The sequence below is a fragment of the Rhodnius prolixus genome, unplaced genomic scaffold (assembly GCF_049639745.1).
Source record: "Rhodnius prolixus isolate KJV_2025 unplaced genomic scaffold, Rpr scaffold_11, whole genome shotgun sequence".
Taxonomy (NCBI): domain Eukaryota; kingdom Metazoa; phylum Arthropoda; class Insecta; order Hemiptera; family Reduviidae; genus Rhodnius; species Rhodnius prolixus.
This window is the reverse complement of record NW_027411625.1, coordinates 9,795,009-9,814,302: the sequence shown is the minus strand read 5'-3', so window position 1 is coordinate 9,814,302 and position 19,294 is coordinate 9,795,009. Positions and strand designations below refer to the sequence as shown.

General features: G+C 38.5%; 1 protein-coding gene across 5 annotated transcripts in view; it reads right to left on the bottom strand.

Annotated features, from left to right (window-relative positions):
• The window catches only part of Lim1 (LIM homeobox 1), a 147,543-nt gene that overhangs the window by 91,816 nt on the left and 36,433 nt on the right, over positions 1-19,294 (bottom strand). For all 5 annotated transcript variants that reach the window (XM_074138790.1, XM_074138791.1, XM_074138789.1 and 2 more), the window contains exon 3: positions 17,032-17,228. In XM_074138790.1, the coding sequence (XP_073994891.1) occupies positions 17,032-17,228 (197 nt within the window). The remainder of the gene's footprint in view (positions 1-17,031; positions 17,229-19,294) is intronic.

Below are 19,294 nucleotides of genomic sequence, written 5' to 3'. Positions count from 1 at the left end.
TAAAGGTGGGATGTTGTACGCCAGCGTTTCCCAACCTGTGGGAGGCGAGTTGCTGGTTGGTGGTACGCGAAAAATAATCAGGATTGGTTGAAATCAAAGCATAAAAATCTCCTTTCCTATAATTCATAAAAATTATTTTAATTAATAATATTACGCAGTAAAGTTGTTAATATATAGTAGTAATAAGGTTGGTCTATCTCAAGATATAAGAGAAAATATAATTACATTTAACAGGATTAAAATTGTCTTTCATGGAGTATTTTCCAAAACCCGAAATCACAAATTATAATTGGAATTCAAACCCTATTCTATAAAGAAAATTTAGGAAAAGCTACATCATTATCAATAAAAGTTAAAGAAAATTTAATAGAATTATCATGTAACAGAACCTAAATGATAACTATGTAAAAATCTGCTTAAAGAGAGACTGGATTGCAATGTGTAAGCTCTATCCAAACAACATTAAATTTGATTGGTACTTACAGGTAGTTGAATGCTTAAAAGAAATTAATTTAGAAGATTGGGGCTCAAATATAATAATCCTAAAGAAGAACTTTGTAAATTAATTAATAATTTTGAAGAGAAAAATATGGACGCAATTTTTAATTATTTAAAAAAAGTTTTAAAACTAAGATCTTACACTTTACAAAGTTAATAAAGTGAACTTGAACTCCTTTGCAACAGATACATTGTATCTCTATACAAATAAAGATAATAATAATAAAATAACACTTGGAATAAACAAATTTCACGAAATACAATCATTTTTACGAAGTGGTACAATTTAGCATGATGTGACTACCAAGTGGTACGCGAGTCAAAAAAGGTTGGGAAACGCTGTTGTACGCAATAAAAAAGCTCTGTTGGTTCACCCATTTGTTTGAATTTGTTTCATTACATAATTGTAACTTAATAAGGTGTAAATTGAGTAGTTTAGACTTCTATTTTTCTATTTACAACGAGTATGCCTGGAAATACAGAATATTTTCTGATAAATGAGTTTAATTTTTAGTTGAATGAAAGTATTATAACTTAATCACTTTTCTTTTAAAGTAACAAGTCAGTTTCAATTTTTATTTTAAAATATATTTTCGTTTTTATTTGTTTTGTATATTGCGTAAATAGCGGCAAGTATGGAAGTCTAGGGTTTAGAAGTACAATTTTAGTTTATTATATTTATATTCTGTGAATTTATTTAAAAAAAAAGAAAAAGGAGTAAACATCTTTAGTTATAAACTTTTATTTTTGCACTAGACAACATGGTCAACTTGGCGGACGGATATTGGAGTCCATGCCTAAGTGTTTGTAATCTGAACATATTGTAAATATGTTTTTTTGTTTCAATAAAACACTATTATTATTATTATTATTATTATTATTATTACTATTATTATTACTATTATTATTACTATTATTATTACTATTATTATTACTATTATTATTATTATTATTATTATTATTATTATTTTTTTTTTTTTTTTTTTTTTTTTTTCCTGCCGGCGCATCGACGTCTATGGCCATTAGCGCCTATTATTATTATTATTATTGGTTCTCTCCAGAACAAGAAGGCCCCGGGGCCTGATGGTATTCCCTCGGAGGTACTAAAAGTAATTACCCGATCATGTCCTCAGTTGTTGTTGAACATGTACAACCGCTGTCTTGAAGTTGGAATCTTTCCAAAAATATGGAAAATACAGCGGCTGGTTTTAATTAGCAAAGGGAAGGGCGTTCCGAATTCCCCATCAGCTTACAGACCTCTGTGCATGCTGGATACAGCGGGGAAACTGTTAGAACGTCTTCTTAAGCCACGGTTGTCTGCGGCAATCCAAGAGGCTGGTGATCTGTCTGAAAGACAGTACGGCTTCAGACGAGGTCGGTCTACCATTGGGGCTGTACAAGAAGTGGTGAGAACTTTCCATCTGGCACAGCAGGGAAACCACTACTCCAGAAGAATAGTGTTACTGGCCACATTAGATGTCCGAAACGCGTTTAATTCAGCGAAGTGGTCAGATATATTGAGAGCCCTGGAGACAGTTTTTAGAATACCGCCTTACCTTCTCCGCATGGTACAGAGCTACCTTTCGGACAGGCAGCTGAAGTATGAAACTGCAGACGGGCTGCGTAGCAAAGAGATCACGGGAGGAGCTGCTCAGGGGTCTATCTTGGGGCCGGATCTGTGGAACGTTTCTTACGATGGTATCCTGCGTATGGAGATGCCGGAAAGTTCTTTCGTGGTAGGATATGCTGATGACATCGCTGCCGTTATTGTCGCACGTGATACTGAGGATGCTCAGATTAGGCTGAATCAAGTAATGAGGCGCGCGACCTCTTGGCTGAGGGACCACGGTCTAAGTTTGGCATCAGAAAAGACAGAAATAGTCTTACTCACAAGGCGACGTATCCCCACGAGAGTGCATGTTTGCGTAGCTGACGAGACGATTGTCACCAGCAGCGCGGTAAAGTATCTGGGGATTCGCCTGGATACTAAACTCTCGTTTTGGGAGCAGATCAGGCACTCTTCGAAGAAAGCCGCGAGGGTGACATCAGCTCTGAGTGGGCTTATGTCAAACGTTAGGGGACCGACGTCAAGTAAACGCCGACTTCTGATGTCGGTAACGAACGCCATACTTCTGTACGGGTGTGAAGTTTGGGCTGACGCTCTTAAGAAGGAAAAGTACCGAAAGCAGATGGCTTCGGTACAAAGAAGAGGAGCGTTCAGGATCGCCTCATCCTACAGAACGGTCTCGGAGCCTGCGGCACTGGTGGTGGCTGGAGTGATCCCCATCGATTTGTTGGCCCAGGAACGTAAGATGGCTTACGATTTAAAGGAAGTCCTCGGAAGATCGGAGGCGAAGGTGGTGGCCAGGGATCACTCCATTCGGTCCTGGCATGAGAGGTGGCGGACGGACACCCGAGGCAGATGGACTGCACGGCTCATTGGCGATCCTTCTGAGTGGGCTGGAAGAAAGCATGGCGAGGTCGACTACTACCTCACCCAGTTTCTTACAGGGCACGGGTGTTTCACCTCGTACCTGTATAGGATGGGGAAAGTTGGAGACCCGTCATGCATCTTCAGAGACTCTAACCTCGATGACGCCCATCACACATTCTTTCTGTGTGATAGATGGGTGTCGGAGAGGGAGAGATTGGAACAGGAGATCGGAAGAATTACGCCCGAAAATATAGTGGGGATTATGCTCTCTCACAAAGACTGCTGGGACCGGGTGGTTGCCTTTGTTAAGGTGGTGTTAAGGGGAAAGAAACAGGAGCTGGACTTCCGTCTGCTCCTGTCGTAATAAAGACTAATTAAATCCGGTGGGAGCTCGTATGAGCTATTGTGAGGCACCACCTTGATGTAATGCGCAAGTGGTTCCAAGGTGGGTTTCAATGCCTCTAGGGGAGGTGGGTTTTTTAGTGGGTGAGGGTCCCACATACCGTGGGCATTTCACCCACGACGATGCATTATGCATTTTTCCCCCTCCAAAAAAAAAAAAAAAAAAAAAAAAAAAAATTATTATTATTATTATTATTATTACACCAAATGAACCGATAGTAGATTTCCAAATCAAGCTGGAATGTCTGGAAGATTCTGTGCGGTCTATGGATGGAGGTGTTATTGTTGCAGGTGACTTCAATGCACGTGCCATCGAGTGGGGAATGACTGAGCCAAACTCTCGGGGTCGTCGCATCATGGAAATGACTGCTAGGGCCGGGCTTGAAGTACTTAATACGGGTAGTACCACGACATTTCGAAGACCGGGATATGGGGAGACAATACCAGATGTTAGCTTTGCTACGGAAGGACTTGTCCCCCGAATTCGCGAGTGGAGGGTGATTGAGTCGTACACTGGCAGCGATCACCAATATATTATTTTTAATGTAACAGAAGTGCCATACGCACCTTGTTGCTCAAGGGTTAGCCCACCGCGATGGAATGTATCGAAACTTGACAAAACCCAGCTCATATCAGTGGTTACAGCAGGGCAGAACATAGCTCTATCTGAATGTGAGTGTGGTAATGAACAAGAGAAAGCTGAAGTGATCGTTGAGAAGGCTATGCACCTCTTGCATGATGCCTGTGAGGTATCAATGCCAATGAAGCGACCCCGTCATAATAAAAAGAGGCAATACTGGTGGACCGATGAGATCGCGCAGTTACGCCGTGAAGCTCTTAGGCTTCGTCGACTGTCTATGCGAGCGCGTGCAAACAATCGAGCTGACGCTGAAATCAAAGCAGAAGAACGGCGGATGGCAAAGAAGAGGCTCCGACAGGCAATTAAAAACAGCCAGGCGGCATGCTGGCACAAATTGTGTGATGAAGTAGAGCAAGACCCCTGGGGACGAGGCTACAAAGTTGTAATGAAGAAATTTGGCCTGCTTCCCCCAGTAAACGGATTGAGCGCTGCAGAAATGAACCGGATTATAGATGGGCTGTTTCCTGTACATGAGGAACGAGAGGTAGATGTCCAGCGGGAGTCGGGAGAGATCCCGTTGTTCACGCAGGACGAATTAAGAACGGCTGCCCGCAGTCTGCGGAACCGTAGAGCCCCAGGTCCAGATGGTATACCTGCTGAAGTATTAAAGACAGTGGCTGATGAACGCCCAGATTTTCTCCTTGCTGTGTACAATAATTGTTTGACGGCAGGAGTCTTTAGTACACGCTGGAAGCTTGCAAGACTCGTACTAATCGATAAATGTAAGGGGGATAGGACGTCCCCTTCGTCTTTCAGGCCTTTGTGTAAACTGCTCGAGAAGCTCATCCAGCCGCGGCTGCATAAGGCCATACAAATTGCCGGAGACCTCTCACCCAGGCAATTTGGCTTTCGGCGAGGACATAGCACTGTGGATGCCATTACGGAAGTAGTGGGGGCACTAGAAAGAGCAGAGGATGGTAACCATCATTCGTGGGATATCGTACTCATGGTCGCCCTCGATATCCGAAATGCTTTCAATTCTGCGAGGTGGACAGACTTCCTAACGACGCTTCAGGATACTTCTAATGTCCCTGAATACCTGATGAGGATGATGAGAAGCTATCTTAGCGACCGCAGACTTCTTTACAGCGATTCGCAGGGGCAGCAGATAAGGAGACTCACGGCAGGAGCAGCGCAAGGTTCAGTACTTGGACCGGACCTATGAAACGTGTCGTATGATCGCCTCTTGAAGGTGGAAATGCCAGATGGAGCATACCTTGTGTGCTATGCTGACGATGTCGCGGCTGTAATCACGGCTAGGACTTATGAGGCGGTCCAGACGAACCTCAACATGGTCATGCGACGAATATTGAGAGAAATGGGAAGCATGGGACTTACTCTTGCGACTCAAAAAACAGAAATGGTAGCACTCAGCCACAAGCGGATACCAAAAGAGGTCCCACTTATGGTGGGTGAAGTGGAGATTTTCACAAAGCCGGCAATCCGATATCTGGGGGTCATGATAGACACTACGTTGAGTTTCTGGCCGCACATAGCGCATGTGGCGGACAAGGCGGCGGCTATGACAGGCAGATTGGCGATGCTCATGGCAAACATGCATGGCCCACGACCGAGCAAGCGAAAGCTGCTGATGACAGCGGTGAGCTCGGTTCTGCTGTATGGAGCGGAGGTATGGGCTGAAGCACTTCGCTTCACGAAGTATAGAAAGCGGATTGCAGGAGGCGCTTTGCGAGTGGCGAGCGCCTACCGCACGGTGTCTGAACCAGCGGTCATGGTGGTCGCGGGCACCATCCCAATCGACTTACTGGCAGTCGAGCGTAGGCGCCTTTATCTACGGAAAGCGGAGGTATTGCCAAAGGCCAGAAAAAGGCGCGAGGAACGTGCCCGGACGATGGATGCTTGGCAGGAGCGCTGGGATGCGGATGAGCGGGGACGCTGGACAGCGAGACTGATCCGAAACATCAAACCGTGGGTCGAGAGGCAACATGGGGAGGTAAACTATTACCTTACCCAGTTCCTGACGGGGCATGGGTACTTCCGAAAGTACCTCCATAGGATCGGAAAAGCAGAAGACCCTCAATGTACCCACTGCGAGGAATGTGTGGAGGAGGATGCCTACCATGTCTTTTTTGCCTGCAGTCGGTGGGGCGTGGAAAGAAGACGAGCGGCCGATGTAATAGGCGACTTTAGCCCGGAGGACGTCACTCAAAGAATGCTCCGCGAGGAGAGAGGATGGGCAGCAGTGGCTGTGTTTGTTGAGGACGTCCTGAGGAAGAAGAAGTTCGTGGAGAGCACACACCCTCACCAGCAAGTGTCCCGTGCCACTTGAGAGGGAGAAAGAGTAGATGTGGCCTAAAGATGCGGAAGCCCGAAAGGGCAAATAGCGAAGGCCTTCCACGAAGTAATGTGGTAAACGGTTCCGTGGAAGGTTTAGCTAGGAGACGGGGAGGTTTTTAGTGGGTGTGAGTCCCACATCACCAGGACTGGCCCACCTGGTATCCATTAGATTTTACTCCCCGGAAAAAAAAAAAAAAAAAAAAAAAAAAAAAAAAATTATTATTATTATTATTATTATTATTATTATTATTATATAGCAAAAGTAGCCCACTATCCACATGAACAGTGTTCAAATATTGCGAACATCAGAAACCTCAAAAAGTTTCAAAAATAATTTTTCTAGAAGTATTTTTAGAGTAACACTTACAGAAACGTATTTTGGACAATTTTTTTCGGTAAATCCACAAAACTATTGATTTCACTGAAACCCAAAAGTATTATCTACAACCGAAGATTACTGCGAAGAATTCGGGCAGAGTTCCACGCTAGGTTTACAGTTTAGGAAATCATCAAAGGAAAGGACCAAGTCGTATATGGTAATTTAGATTAGAATGAGAACAGTCGGCCTGTTTAAACTTAGAAGGCCATTGTTTTGAAGGTGTTTCCCAGGTTCGAATAGTTGGAATCTCTCCTAACTAATAGGAACGAAGTTGCAAAAGATATTTAGTAAAGGTATTGTATGGTGCCAAAATTTGGGCTCTAAATACAGCTGAAAAACTTCTTCTGAACTGTTTATAGTGGAAGATACTGCGCACTATCTTCAGTCTGACTGTTAGAGAACGGCCAGAAACGGAATTCTACTGGGTGGCTGCAAGACTGCGCTGGCTGGGACGCCTAAATCAGATGGAGAAGGACAAAAAATTCCATTTTTATGCGCTCAGGAGTGTGGCAGTGGAGAAGGAAGTCCAAAGAAAGAGAATCCTGGAAGGAAATCAAGAAGGAGATCAAGGTACTCTACTTGAACCAAAGCACCATGGGATGTAGAAGTATTTGAGCAGTAATGAATTCAAGTTGGTTCACATCAAAGAAAAGTGATGCCCCAAAAAACCTCTCGATCTATAAAAAAATCTAATTAACGATTAACAATAGCTTGATTGAAAACTATGCCAGCAATGTTTTTTTCATTCTAATTGATCTAACAAGGTGCCTAAGTTATAAATTGTTCTGAAATGGTACGATGGAGGAACATTTAACAAAATAGTTATCCGATAACTGCTCAAAAAAAAAAAGAAAACCCGGGAAAATGTGTAAATTAAAAGTGATAGGCACGCTGAGTTTCAAGAAAATTGTAGCCATTTGTAAGATATTAAATAAAATTAAAATTAAAATTGCTACTGATTTACTCTAGCTTTTGGCTAGAACATTCACTGTGCAAACTCAATGATCTAGTCCCAAAACAGCCTGAAAGTGGCCACTGTTAAAGCTCAACGCCGGTGTCTCTTCGTCATTCAAGCAAGACTACCACCATAGATCAGTTCAGGAGGTTACACTGCCAGTAACTCTCCCGAGTTACTCGGTAGGGTCTCCGGATGAACTTTTTTGCTTGATTTTTGGTTGGTAGTATTTATACCACTAGGTTTCACTAACGGAAGTGTATACATTTTAAAGAAAAACACTTTGGAATAAATCATATAAACTGGAATACTGCTTGGAAAGTAAAGTTCCACTTTTGACCTACGGATTTCTGCTGATACCTTAGTGGTGATACCGTAAATGGTACCACAACGGAATACTAAGTTTTGTACTCTCCGTGTTTTATAGATTTCAAGATCTGTTCAAATACGCACAGATCACGCTTTAAAGTACCGTATATCCAGTAAAAATTCAACTTTACACGATTACAGTACGTCTTTTTTACAACAAGTAAGAAAAATTAAAAGTTCTATATTTGTGGAACAAATTTCTGTGGAGATTTTCAAAAACTTATTTTTTTTTTTTTTGAAGTCAACTCCTGTTAGAGGATAATGAAGAATCCTTTATAACAGAAAAATATTGGTAAAGCCTAGAGTATGAGTGCGGTGCCGTGACAGCCAGCCAGCATGTATCGACCCGCTCTGCTGCCCCCGGAGGCGGCAACTTTCTGCGCATGCCTAACGTCGCCCCACACAAATACACATACACACAGACAATCTAAATGCATCTCGTCTCTTTGGTTATATAGCCGGTCTGTATTTATCTACATTCATAAGATGCACTTTGCTTTTCCGAAGATATCGTAGATTTATCTGGAGGCAAAATGTGGATATAATCCCAATGATGGGATTATAACAATCCCATCCACTGAACAGCAATTTCTGTTTTTAGAACAGAAGACTCCTAGAGACTTTCTAGACAAAATATTGTCTTGTCTAAATACGAGTATACCAGGATCTTAAAAAAGTCCTTGTGTTTCCATTTTCTTTTACTACTTCTAGAAAGTTTGGTCAAATTTCGAAAACCAAATTTACCTTTTAGAAAAGACACTTTTGAAAGCTTGATGTAGTGGTAGAGTGACAGGGAGATTGCCAGTTCAAGTCTCATGCTTAACTTTCAAGTTAAGTAAAGTAAAGTAATCGCCTATTTTTTCAGGCGGGGCTTAAGTCCAACTACCAATTAGGTGTCGTGGACGGAGGCGACTAGCAAACGTACTTTACTGTAAATTTCTTTTATTAACCATTAAATAAAATCCAAGGCCTAAGACCGGGAATCGAACCCAGTACCACAATACATATTAGCTTCGCAGGCCTCTTCACTTTCAAGTTAATATTTGATAGTAAACTATAAAAAGTTAAGTTTATCCGCATATTGTATTTTATAATACTAATAAGAAATCCAAAACGATAAATTGTCTTCAAATTTGATAGCTTAGGTAACTGCTTAGAATGCCAAAATAAGGTTTTGCCTTCTGCTTGTATTAATAATTTTGGAGTTGAAATGTGAGACTGAATTGCTAAATTTAGTAGTCTGAAAGCGCCACTTTACCGAGTAAAATTTTCACATATTTTAAGATATTGTCGTAAAACGGCTCTACGATTTCAGTTAAACTTTGTATCGTGATTACAAACACATAGGGTGAAGGGACCAGTAATTGACTGGGCACCAGTAATTGACATACCAGATATAAACTGGTATTATAAGGGATATGAGCCGTTTTTAGTGGTGATTCTTTCAATTTCGTTATTGAGAAGCCTTTGGGCAGCAGTTCCAGAAAAATATTAATTATTGGAAGGTTCCTTGGTATCAGTGGAAGGTTATTTGTGTTAAAAGTTCAAAATCAAGAAAAAAACAAGCCGTTGCTAAGGAGGATTGATAAGAAAATAATTTTTCTTTTTTCTTATTTTTCGTTTATTTGTTCATATATTCGTGTGGTTATCAATGTTCTGTTATAATTAGTATTACTTGTAGATTTCATTTATGTAGTTTTTTTTTTAATTATAAGAAGCATTGAGGATTAAAATGGGGCTGTCAATCACTGGTCCTTGAAACGGCAATCTGCCCAGTAATTGACAGGTATGTCAATTACTAGTCCTACAGCTTTTTTGTTTGAGACCAGTGATTGACTTCCTGGGAAAATGATAAGATAGGTTGATAAATTTTATTATAATTAAAAATTCAATACATTGTAAAATAAAATCATTGATAAAAATCGGCAACATAAAATATGTTTAAATTAATGAATTAGCAAATGTACGCCTTATTTCAAGAGGGCATGCAGAATGATTATTCTGTAGAGAATAACAATGTATGAACAACAAACTGGAATAATCGTGATCGCCGAACAGCTTCTGAGGCCTACGTGATTGATAAAAACGACGCCCACTTATCGGAGTTTGAAAATCTCTCATTCTCCCTCAGTTTTGGGTCCTTGCCACATGCCAAAGAAGAAAGGGAGGAAATGGCTGAACCATAGAATTCCATCAAACAAAACGGCCAGGGGAAAAATGAAGCTCCCTCAAGAGAAGTACCAGGTGCGAAATTAAACATAAGTGGAGAAGTTGGTGACTTAGTGATGTTACACATTACTTACTTTTTAATCTAGTTTTTTTTTCATTGATGTTTCATTTATTTATTACTGTTGTCAGTGCGAATGCTTACAACCTGAGGCGGGACGCGATTAACGTGCACACAGTGTATATATAAATGAGCCCAAGAGGTAACTCAGTAATAATAAACAATCAAATACTGTTTAGATGCAGAAAATAAGAATGAATTACATTCAGATAGTTTGGTTTCGAAGCAAATGACACTGGCAGCACAGATTGTGGAAAATATTAGCGAAGCGCTCCAAAAGAAGGGAAGCGTAGGAGAAATTTTGTTCACTAGAAAGCACCAACAACTCGAACCCAAAGACACGTAGATGCCATCAGTAGCAACGTTATAGGCGGAATGGATAAAACAAGGATGTGACCACATAGTCTAATCGGAAGTAAAGAGTTTGGTAAAGTGAGAACCAAAAAAAAATTCCCAAAAAAAGGTTTAAGTAACAAAATATTTAGCGGAAACTTGGAAGGATAAGAGAGCGGAAGAGTTGAGAGAAAGAGATAAAAGCGAGCCGACAGACATTCTGTACGATCTAACAAGTATGTTAGCTAATATCTCCCTGGTACTATTGAAAGTAAGGGCTGTTATTCAAATTACCTGTCTTGGCTTGGGGACTTAATTAAAACTGTCCAGTAGGAGAGTTGTGTTAGGGTTGATCGTCAAAAACTGCATAAAAAAGCGTAATGTTGAAAAATATTAGATTATTTAGGTTTGCCTATTTAAAAACTGATTGTAATGAATTATGAATAAGACTGATTTTTGTTATAAATCCAATTGAAAAAGTGATTTAGGTGATTTATTTAGATTTAAAAGTGATTTTGAATGCATACCTTATGTCGTTTCATGAATATATTTGTATGTCAATTACTGGTCCCACCCCATGTCAAACACTGGTTCCACCGAAAATTCGGTATGTCAATTACTGGGTCATTGACATACTTCCAAAAAAAATCATTTTTGGTTGACATAAAGATCGAATTTACTGCTTTTAAAATATTAATAAAATAAAATACATCCTACTGGAGCGGTACAATTTTACAACCTTCACCTGTAGCCAAAATAACGGAAGTTATTCTACCTTAAACTCGAATTTTTTCTTAAGCAGTCAATTACTGGTCCCTTCACCCTAAATCTAAAAACTTTTTTGGAGTTATTTTTCCCGGTACTTCGATTAAAGGTATTTCTGTAGAAATGGATGGTAGATTCCTTTTAAATTTATTAACATTAAATGTGACAGAAACGTTCGGATTTTGGAAATAATTTGTATGTTAGAACTCAGAAGGAATAATAGTCACAAAAAGTCGTGCGAGTGCTTACTTACATCGAAATTTTTATTTAAAATAAAATCTACTCTTGCATATTTAAAAAACATTTTGGTATGTATTGTGCCCTACCTTTAACAAATCTGTTTAACTGCTTGTCTATGCCGACGACATAAACAATTGTCGTAAAACGTTCAGAGCCGTGGAGGAGGTGTTTCTAGCTTTGGAAGGACCAGCTAGAAGGATGGGACCCGTCCTCAATGAAAAGAAGACCAAGTACATGGTAACAGGTCGAAATACATCAACCGCAAGACAGGTGACAATTAACATTTGAAAATATGGACGAGTTCGTTAACCTGGGCTTCCTGGTAAACGAAGGTAATGACGTGTCAGCCGAAATAAGGGCGAAGAATTGTAACGGCTAACAGAAGATGCTTCTTTGGGCTTCAGAAGCATTTGGGAAGTCACCTGATATCAAGGCAGGTGAAGCTGCTGCGATTGTACAAGACCCAGTCTTGACATACGGCCCTGAAACTTGGCCCACATCTAAAACAGATGAGTGGAGCTCTCTCTCAGTTTTCGAGAGGAAAATACTTCGGAGAATTTTCGGCCCTGTATGGGTGGGACAGGAATGGAGGTCTCTGACGAATAAGGAGCTGTATGCGCTGTTCAAAGAAATAGATGTGGACAAATTTATGAAGTTGGCTAGACTTCAGTGGGCTAGAAACGTGGTTAGGATGAAGGACGAGCACCTCCATGGTGCCAGAAGTGTTGGGAGGCCGAAGCTGCGAAGTATGGACGATGTTGCTGGTGATGCAAGGAGAACGATATTGAACATCGTTAACTGGAGAGCGACAGCACAGAACAGAATTGACTGGAGGAGGTTGAGGAGGCCAAGACTCAGCAATGAGTTTTAGGGCCGTTGCATGATGATGATTGTGCCCTACACATCAAAAAGTTTGCAGAGCCAATCAGAGAAACGCGCGTCTCTGCTCTTTCAGAAAAAATAAATAATCCATACGCCTCTGAATCTGAGTAAACATTACTATACTAATTCGGAGGAAGCCAAAATATAGAATGGCACAGCCAAATGTCCCAAAGATGGATTCTTTTTATAGGAAGTGAATGCCTAGTTTTCCACTGGTGACTATATTTTTAATAAATCTAGAGTTGTTTGTAAAAATATCATACTCCGTCTAGACAACCGCAACAGTAATTTACTTACATAAAAGTGAAACCAAACCAATTCTTGCAAAACTTCGAATCTATATAACTTAGGATTGTTATAATTTACTTTGGTAGTGGTGTGATTGTTTCACAGATGAGATTGGCATTGTGAATTGCGTTCAGTCTAGACTCGCCATTGGCTGAGTATCCTAAGAAGGACTAGCGGAGAATTGAGAAGGTGTGACAGAGCGTCGCGAACAATGGATATACGCAGTTCACACATGGGACACAATGGTAACGCGTTTTACACGCATCACACTGTAGCCGATCTGGGATAACTTCCGTGCCGCTTTCCTATCAATAACTTCAAAAACTTGAGACTATAAGAGGGGATTTTTTTTTCACCACTCATAAAAGCAGCTATCTGTAAATAAATACCAAACTATGATATGAAGTAAGACTTACAATTATCGTAATTTTAAATTTCCTAAAACGTAGAATTATTCTAAATTGATTGACGACTTCAATATTGTACTAGTACATGTCCGCTCTTATAAAATGATACTGTTGAAGGAAATATGAGGTCACAATTTTCCCCTAAAACCCCAGTAGAATTTTTCTTGGGGAAAAATATCGAAATAAAGTGATAAGCTGTTCAAAAATTGCAGCAGTTCCTATGTATCAACTTACATTATATCCACCGCATTTTTAAAATTGTCTTACAAACGTTCCTAAAACTTTGTGAAATAATTACAAAAACTTAGAACTTTTACTGTAATCATTTTTCCCGGATTACGGTGAACTTCTGAGTTCATTAAATATGACGTAAGGAGTTTAAAAGAAATTTGTAAGTTGTTAAGTTTCTTTTTCAATTATCTGTCGCCGAAGAGTATCATTTGAACAGGACATAACGTCTTAACTTCCTTTTTTTTCGGAGAGCATTGATCTTAATTGGATTCTGCGGAGCTACGACGTCACACTTTTTTCAACAATATCCATATAACTATAGTGAACATTATAGTTGTTAAAAAATTTGGTTAGACTTGCAGGGCAGGATAATATCGCTGATTTTAGAGTCATCAAGTGTAGAATAGAATAGAATAAATATTTATTTCAATGAAAAATATATACAAAAAATAAAATAATGAAGTATAACACTAAACCTACCACGACCGGTCAATTGACCATTTTTTAAATTTGGTTTAAATTTTCTACTTAACAACGTTATCATACCGCCATTAAACTTCGCGACTTTTCCTAAATTATGTATACAATTGTTTTTTTAATATTCACTTCTTTTCCTAATATTTGATTTTTGAGAAAAATATGTAGTCCGTCTTAACTACCGCGACCGGTCATTTGACCGGCAGAATATTTTCATTTTATTTATTTATTTTTTTGTAACAGAATTCTCTCGAAAACTCAATTTGATAATGCATTTATCGGATTATTGTTTGTATGCGGTGCATATGAGGCCTAAAATGTACGATATTACCCTTTTCTATGGAACAAAAAATAGGGACGAGCATTCTTCTCAAACACTATGAGCAGAAATGTATAGACGGAAATTATGAGGTTTATTCGAGTGGATCAAAGAAATAATCGTTTACAAACCGATAAATTTGCTTTGATTTCTAAATTTTGGAACAAATTCGTAGAGAGAACAGTCAAAACTGTTCTAACCAAGAGCATGGATCTCTTCCATGGACATTTGTTCTCAACAAAGTCAAGATGCAGATTTACTCAGTACATGCCAAATAAACCGGTATCAAATCTTGGCTAGCGTTCGATGTAATAAAAGGCTTTCCATATTTGGGAAAACGTGAAAGCAGAGAATCTTCAGTTCCGCTTGGGGAGTTTGTCACTCTGAAATTAGCAGAAATGTATACAGCTCGTGGAAGAAATATAACCGTGGAAAATCTCGGAGATGGTCTCAACAAATAGTATTCAATATCCTGGACTTAGCAGGGATAAATGCATAGATTTTGTATAAAAAAACTACCGGAAGTGAAATTTCAAGGCAAAACTTTATATTACCATAGCAAAAGCATGACAAATATTAATATAAGCTGTCGGAAAATAGCCAAATAAGATACTGCAAAGGCAGTAACACTAAAAAATGCTGTCTAAAATGTAAAAAATACGTATGCGAGAAATTTGCAATCGAGAAGCCAATAATTATAAAAAATGATGCAAAAAAGAGTAAGATCTACGAGATTTATTTTTAAACAAAAGAAACTGCGCTTTTTCATAGTTAAATAATTATTATCTTTATTCTAAAATAAGAAATTTAAGTCATTTTAAAGTCCGGTCAGTTGACCGGTCTCGGTAGGAATAGTTATGCTTAAATGTCGGTAGGTTTAGTGATAATGTATAAAACATTGTAACCTAATTCTAATTGTACTAATTAGAAAGATTAAGATGAGCAGGATAAGAATGCAGGGAAAATAGAAAAAGAAAAACCTGCAGCTAGCCATCAAGTGTAATGTGAGACGGTAACATAAGTTAATTCGAAATTTCTACACCAAATTAATCTACCGCTGAAATGGATAAACGTTTGAAACCAGTTAGGTATACGTTTTCTGAAGGATAAAATTAGCAACATTGTAATTGATCATATTTTTAGTAAAAGTTCTTGGTTTTAATCCAATTTCGTCAAGGTATTGCAATTTGCAGGGAGTGAAAGTATTATCTGTGTGTTTAAACCACATTTTATTTGTTAGTTACAATCAGAAATTTTAGTTAAACATTTGGAATATAACCCCGATTCGCGTGTACGAGGGTCGTTTGAAAAGTCCGTGCAAAAATAAAAACGACTTAATTTTTTGGGGTAAACCTTTTTTATTTTTCAACATAGTCTCCTTTTAGGCTTATACACTTCGTCCAACGCTGCTCTAGTTTGTTGATCCCTTCCGAATAATAGGATTTGTCCAAGTCTGAAAAATAGCCATTCGTTTCTGCAATCACCTCCTCGTTTGAATAAAATCTTTTTCCCGCCAGCCATTTCTTCATATTGGGGAACAAATAGTAGTCCGAGGGAGCCAAGTCTGAAGAATAGGGGGCATGTGAAACGAGTTGGAACCCTATTTCCATTAATTTTGCGACCACAACTGCTGAGGTGTGAGCTGGTGCGTTGTCGTGATGGAAAAGGACTTTTTTGTGGGCCAATCGGGCAGCTCGGTTTTCAAACGGTCCAATAACGATGAATAATATGCACCTGTAATAGTTTTACCCTATTCCAGATAGTCGATGAGGATTATTCCTTGCGAATCCCAAAAGACAGTCGCCATAATCTTTCCGGCCGAAGGAACAGTCTTCGCCTTTTTTGGCGCAGATTCCCCCTTGGTAACCCATTGTTTAGATTGTTCTTTGGTCTCAGGAGTGTAGTGATGTATCCATGTTTCATCCACAGTGACGAAACGACGCTTAAAGTCCTGCGGATTCTTCTGGAACAGCTGCAAACCGTCCTTGCAACACTTCACACGATTTCCTTTTTGGTCAAGCGTGAGCAATCGCGGCACCCATCTTGCGGATAGCTTTGTCATGTCCAAATGTTGATGCAAAATATTATGTACCCGTTCATTCGAGATGCCCACAGCACTAGCAGTCTCACGCACCTTCACTCTTCTGTCATCCATCACCATATCATGGATTTTATCAATGATTTCTGGAGTAGTAACCTCAACAGGGCGTCCAGAACGTTCAGCGTCACTTGTGCCCATATGGCCACTCCGAAAATTTTGAAACCACTTATAAACTGTTCTAATCGAAGGTGCAGAGTCACCATAATGTTTATCAAGCTTCTCTTTAGTCTCCTGAGGCGTTTTGCCTTTCATAAAGTAGTGTTTAATCAACACGAAATTCTTTTTCGTCCATTTTTTGAAAATCACTCGACTTCCTCGATTCAAACGAATGCCAAACACAAAGAAATAGACCGATCTGGCTGAAACTTGGTGTGTGTTCTTCCAAGAGATGCTACTAACTAAACATAACCTCGATACGCGCCAGTGATGCTATCTCTCTGACTTTGCACGGACTTTTCAAACGACCCTCGTATTTCCTTATTCTTTAGGTACGAAATGTCCCTGTTTTGCGGTGGTAGACTGTTGATGGACCACATCAAGTAAGAATCTCATTGTTAACAATAAAAACAGGCACATATAAACAAATTGTAGTCCATGTTTAAGCCATAAGTGAGTTGAAAATTCGTTATTCTGAGAACAGGGTAGTAGCCCTTTACTTTACTGTCAAAAACGTTTAAGAAACATTACTTTAGTTACATCTAAAAAAAGATCCTAATGGAAACTTACCTTTGCCAGTCATATAGTCCTCCTTGCAAATGAACTTGTTGTCCTCTAGAACGTACAGCTCTTCACCGGTGGAAAGCTGTTTACGACAGACCATGCAAGTGAAGCAGTTCAGATGGAATACTTTGTCCCGCGCTTTGCGTACTAGGTCCGACGGGGAGATCCCTTGAAGACAACCACCGCACTTTGTGCCGTATCGTCTGCCAAAAAAAATATTTAATACAAAACAATTTTGTTTTCATTTATTCAATTATTTTAATTATTGTCAATGCATGGCTCGGTTTCTCTTACTTTGGTTAACAGTAAGTCTTGTATTAGCGTTACTTTATTTGGAAGTTGTATGTTCAATGGAAATACACGCTATTTTTATTATTTATTTTGTTCAAAGGGTAAAACCATATACAAAAGAGGTTTAGATACATAAATATAATCTAATTTTGGAACTAATTATAAACAAGCATGATACTTGCTACATAAAAATAATAAACAGTGTTATCAGTACAATTCAATTGTAACTCAGCATTAATTATTCAAGAAGTACTGAAAACATCAATGCCTCTATAAGTTTTTTCAGACCAACTGAACGAAATTTTAGTATACTGAAACCTAAGTCATGTAAAAGTTTACATTGTAAGATAGACACAGTGTTTAGAAGTGATTTAGGCCAATCTGGAGGAACTAAAAGCTGTATTGGGCCAAATAGAGGCATAAATTGGGCATATAAAACAGTATACTGAGCAAATAATTTTTTGTATTACAAACAGTACAATCTTTTTGTGGGTCTATTTTGGAAGGTTTCTGAACTAATAGTACACTTAGAACACAATATCTGCCTGAGGTTCCGAGCTGAGCAACTAAACGAACTCAAGTTTTAAGGAGATTTTGAAGTAAATAATTTTGAGTTTCTGCCGCCTTGTTATGGATTAAGTTTACAGTTATAGGCTAAAATTGGAGCTCTGTGAAGTCTTTATTCTTTGAAATGTTCTTTGAAAAATTTTCCAGTTCACACACGTTTTGATTGTCACTGAGTACGAAAAAAACAATTTTCTCAGCGCATGGTCACAATATTTGTGGGTGTATTTTACAAAAAAATTAAGTTAATACCTATTATTAAAAGGCGAGCTTTAGGTCCAACTAACAAATTACGAAATGTCCCTTTGAATGTTCTAAATATTAGTTGTAGTTGTATATGTTCTTAAATTACTATACATCAGGTATAGCTAACAAGTCAATCGCGATCGACCAGTCGATTATTAAGCGACTATTGGTCGATCATAGCCATCAGGAGACAATAAGGATACTGAATATTCCTTATCATTATCTTTCTTTGGATATACACCAAATTATGATTCCTTGGTTAGAAACATGCAGACAAAGCCTTCTCAATATTGATAGGACAGTAAAATAAAATATAAATCTGTATTTTTCCTGTAATTACTTCTCAATTAATAAATATTATTAATACCCTTTCCTCCATTATTACTTATTACAAGTTTATTATGTATTAAATTCATAGCAGCCATTTTAGAGACAATCTACCCCCAAAAAAGTGACCCCTTTCGTTAGCCAATTTGCTTCAAATTTGGGAATTAAATTCTTATAGATGTTGTAAGTACAATACACCAAAATTGCACTATAGAAGGAACTCTAACTTCGCATTCTGTCAAAATGTCTTGATAGATTTTTTTAACTGAAGAGAATATTCAAATAAAAATTGTAGATCTGCCAACGTATAAAATCTTAGAATAACAAGTTTGAGGAAAAACGTAGAAGTTTATTATTATTATTTTAGATAGATAGATAATGATAATTACTGGTTTTAGCATTTACAGCTGTAACCATGGAGTCTCATTTACAAAAGTACAAAATAAAATAAAATAAAGAAACATTTCTTTTACATAAAACAAAACAACAAAGTCTTCCCAATTTCAAAATCAAAGTAGCCCTGATTTCCTAACTGAATAAGTATGCATTACATTTATTAAAACTGTCCGGTAGTACACTTGTTTAAGGGTTGATCGTCAAAAACTGCACGAAAACGCGTAACGTTCAAAAACACCCAACTTTGACAATTTTTCTCTCTTTTTCTATAAAAGATAAAATTCCCAAATTTTCTTTAAAATAAAGGGCAAACCCTCCTTTATAATTACATTAATAGAAATAAGAAAGTTAGAGTTAATATAAAGTAGTATAAAAGACATTAGGAAATCAAATAAATTCCTGAAAAAAATTCAGCCATTGCTCCTCTATAGAAAAACTTCGTAAC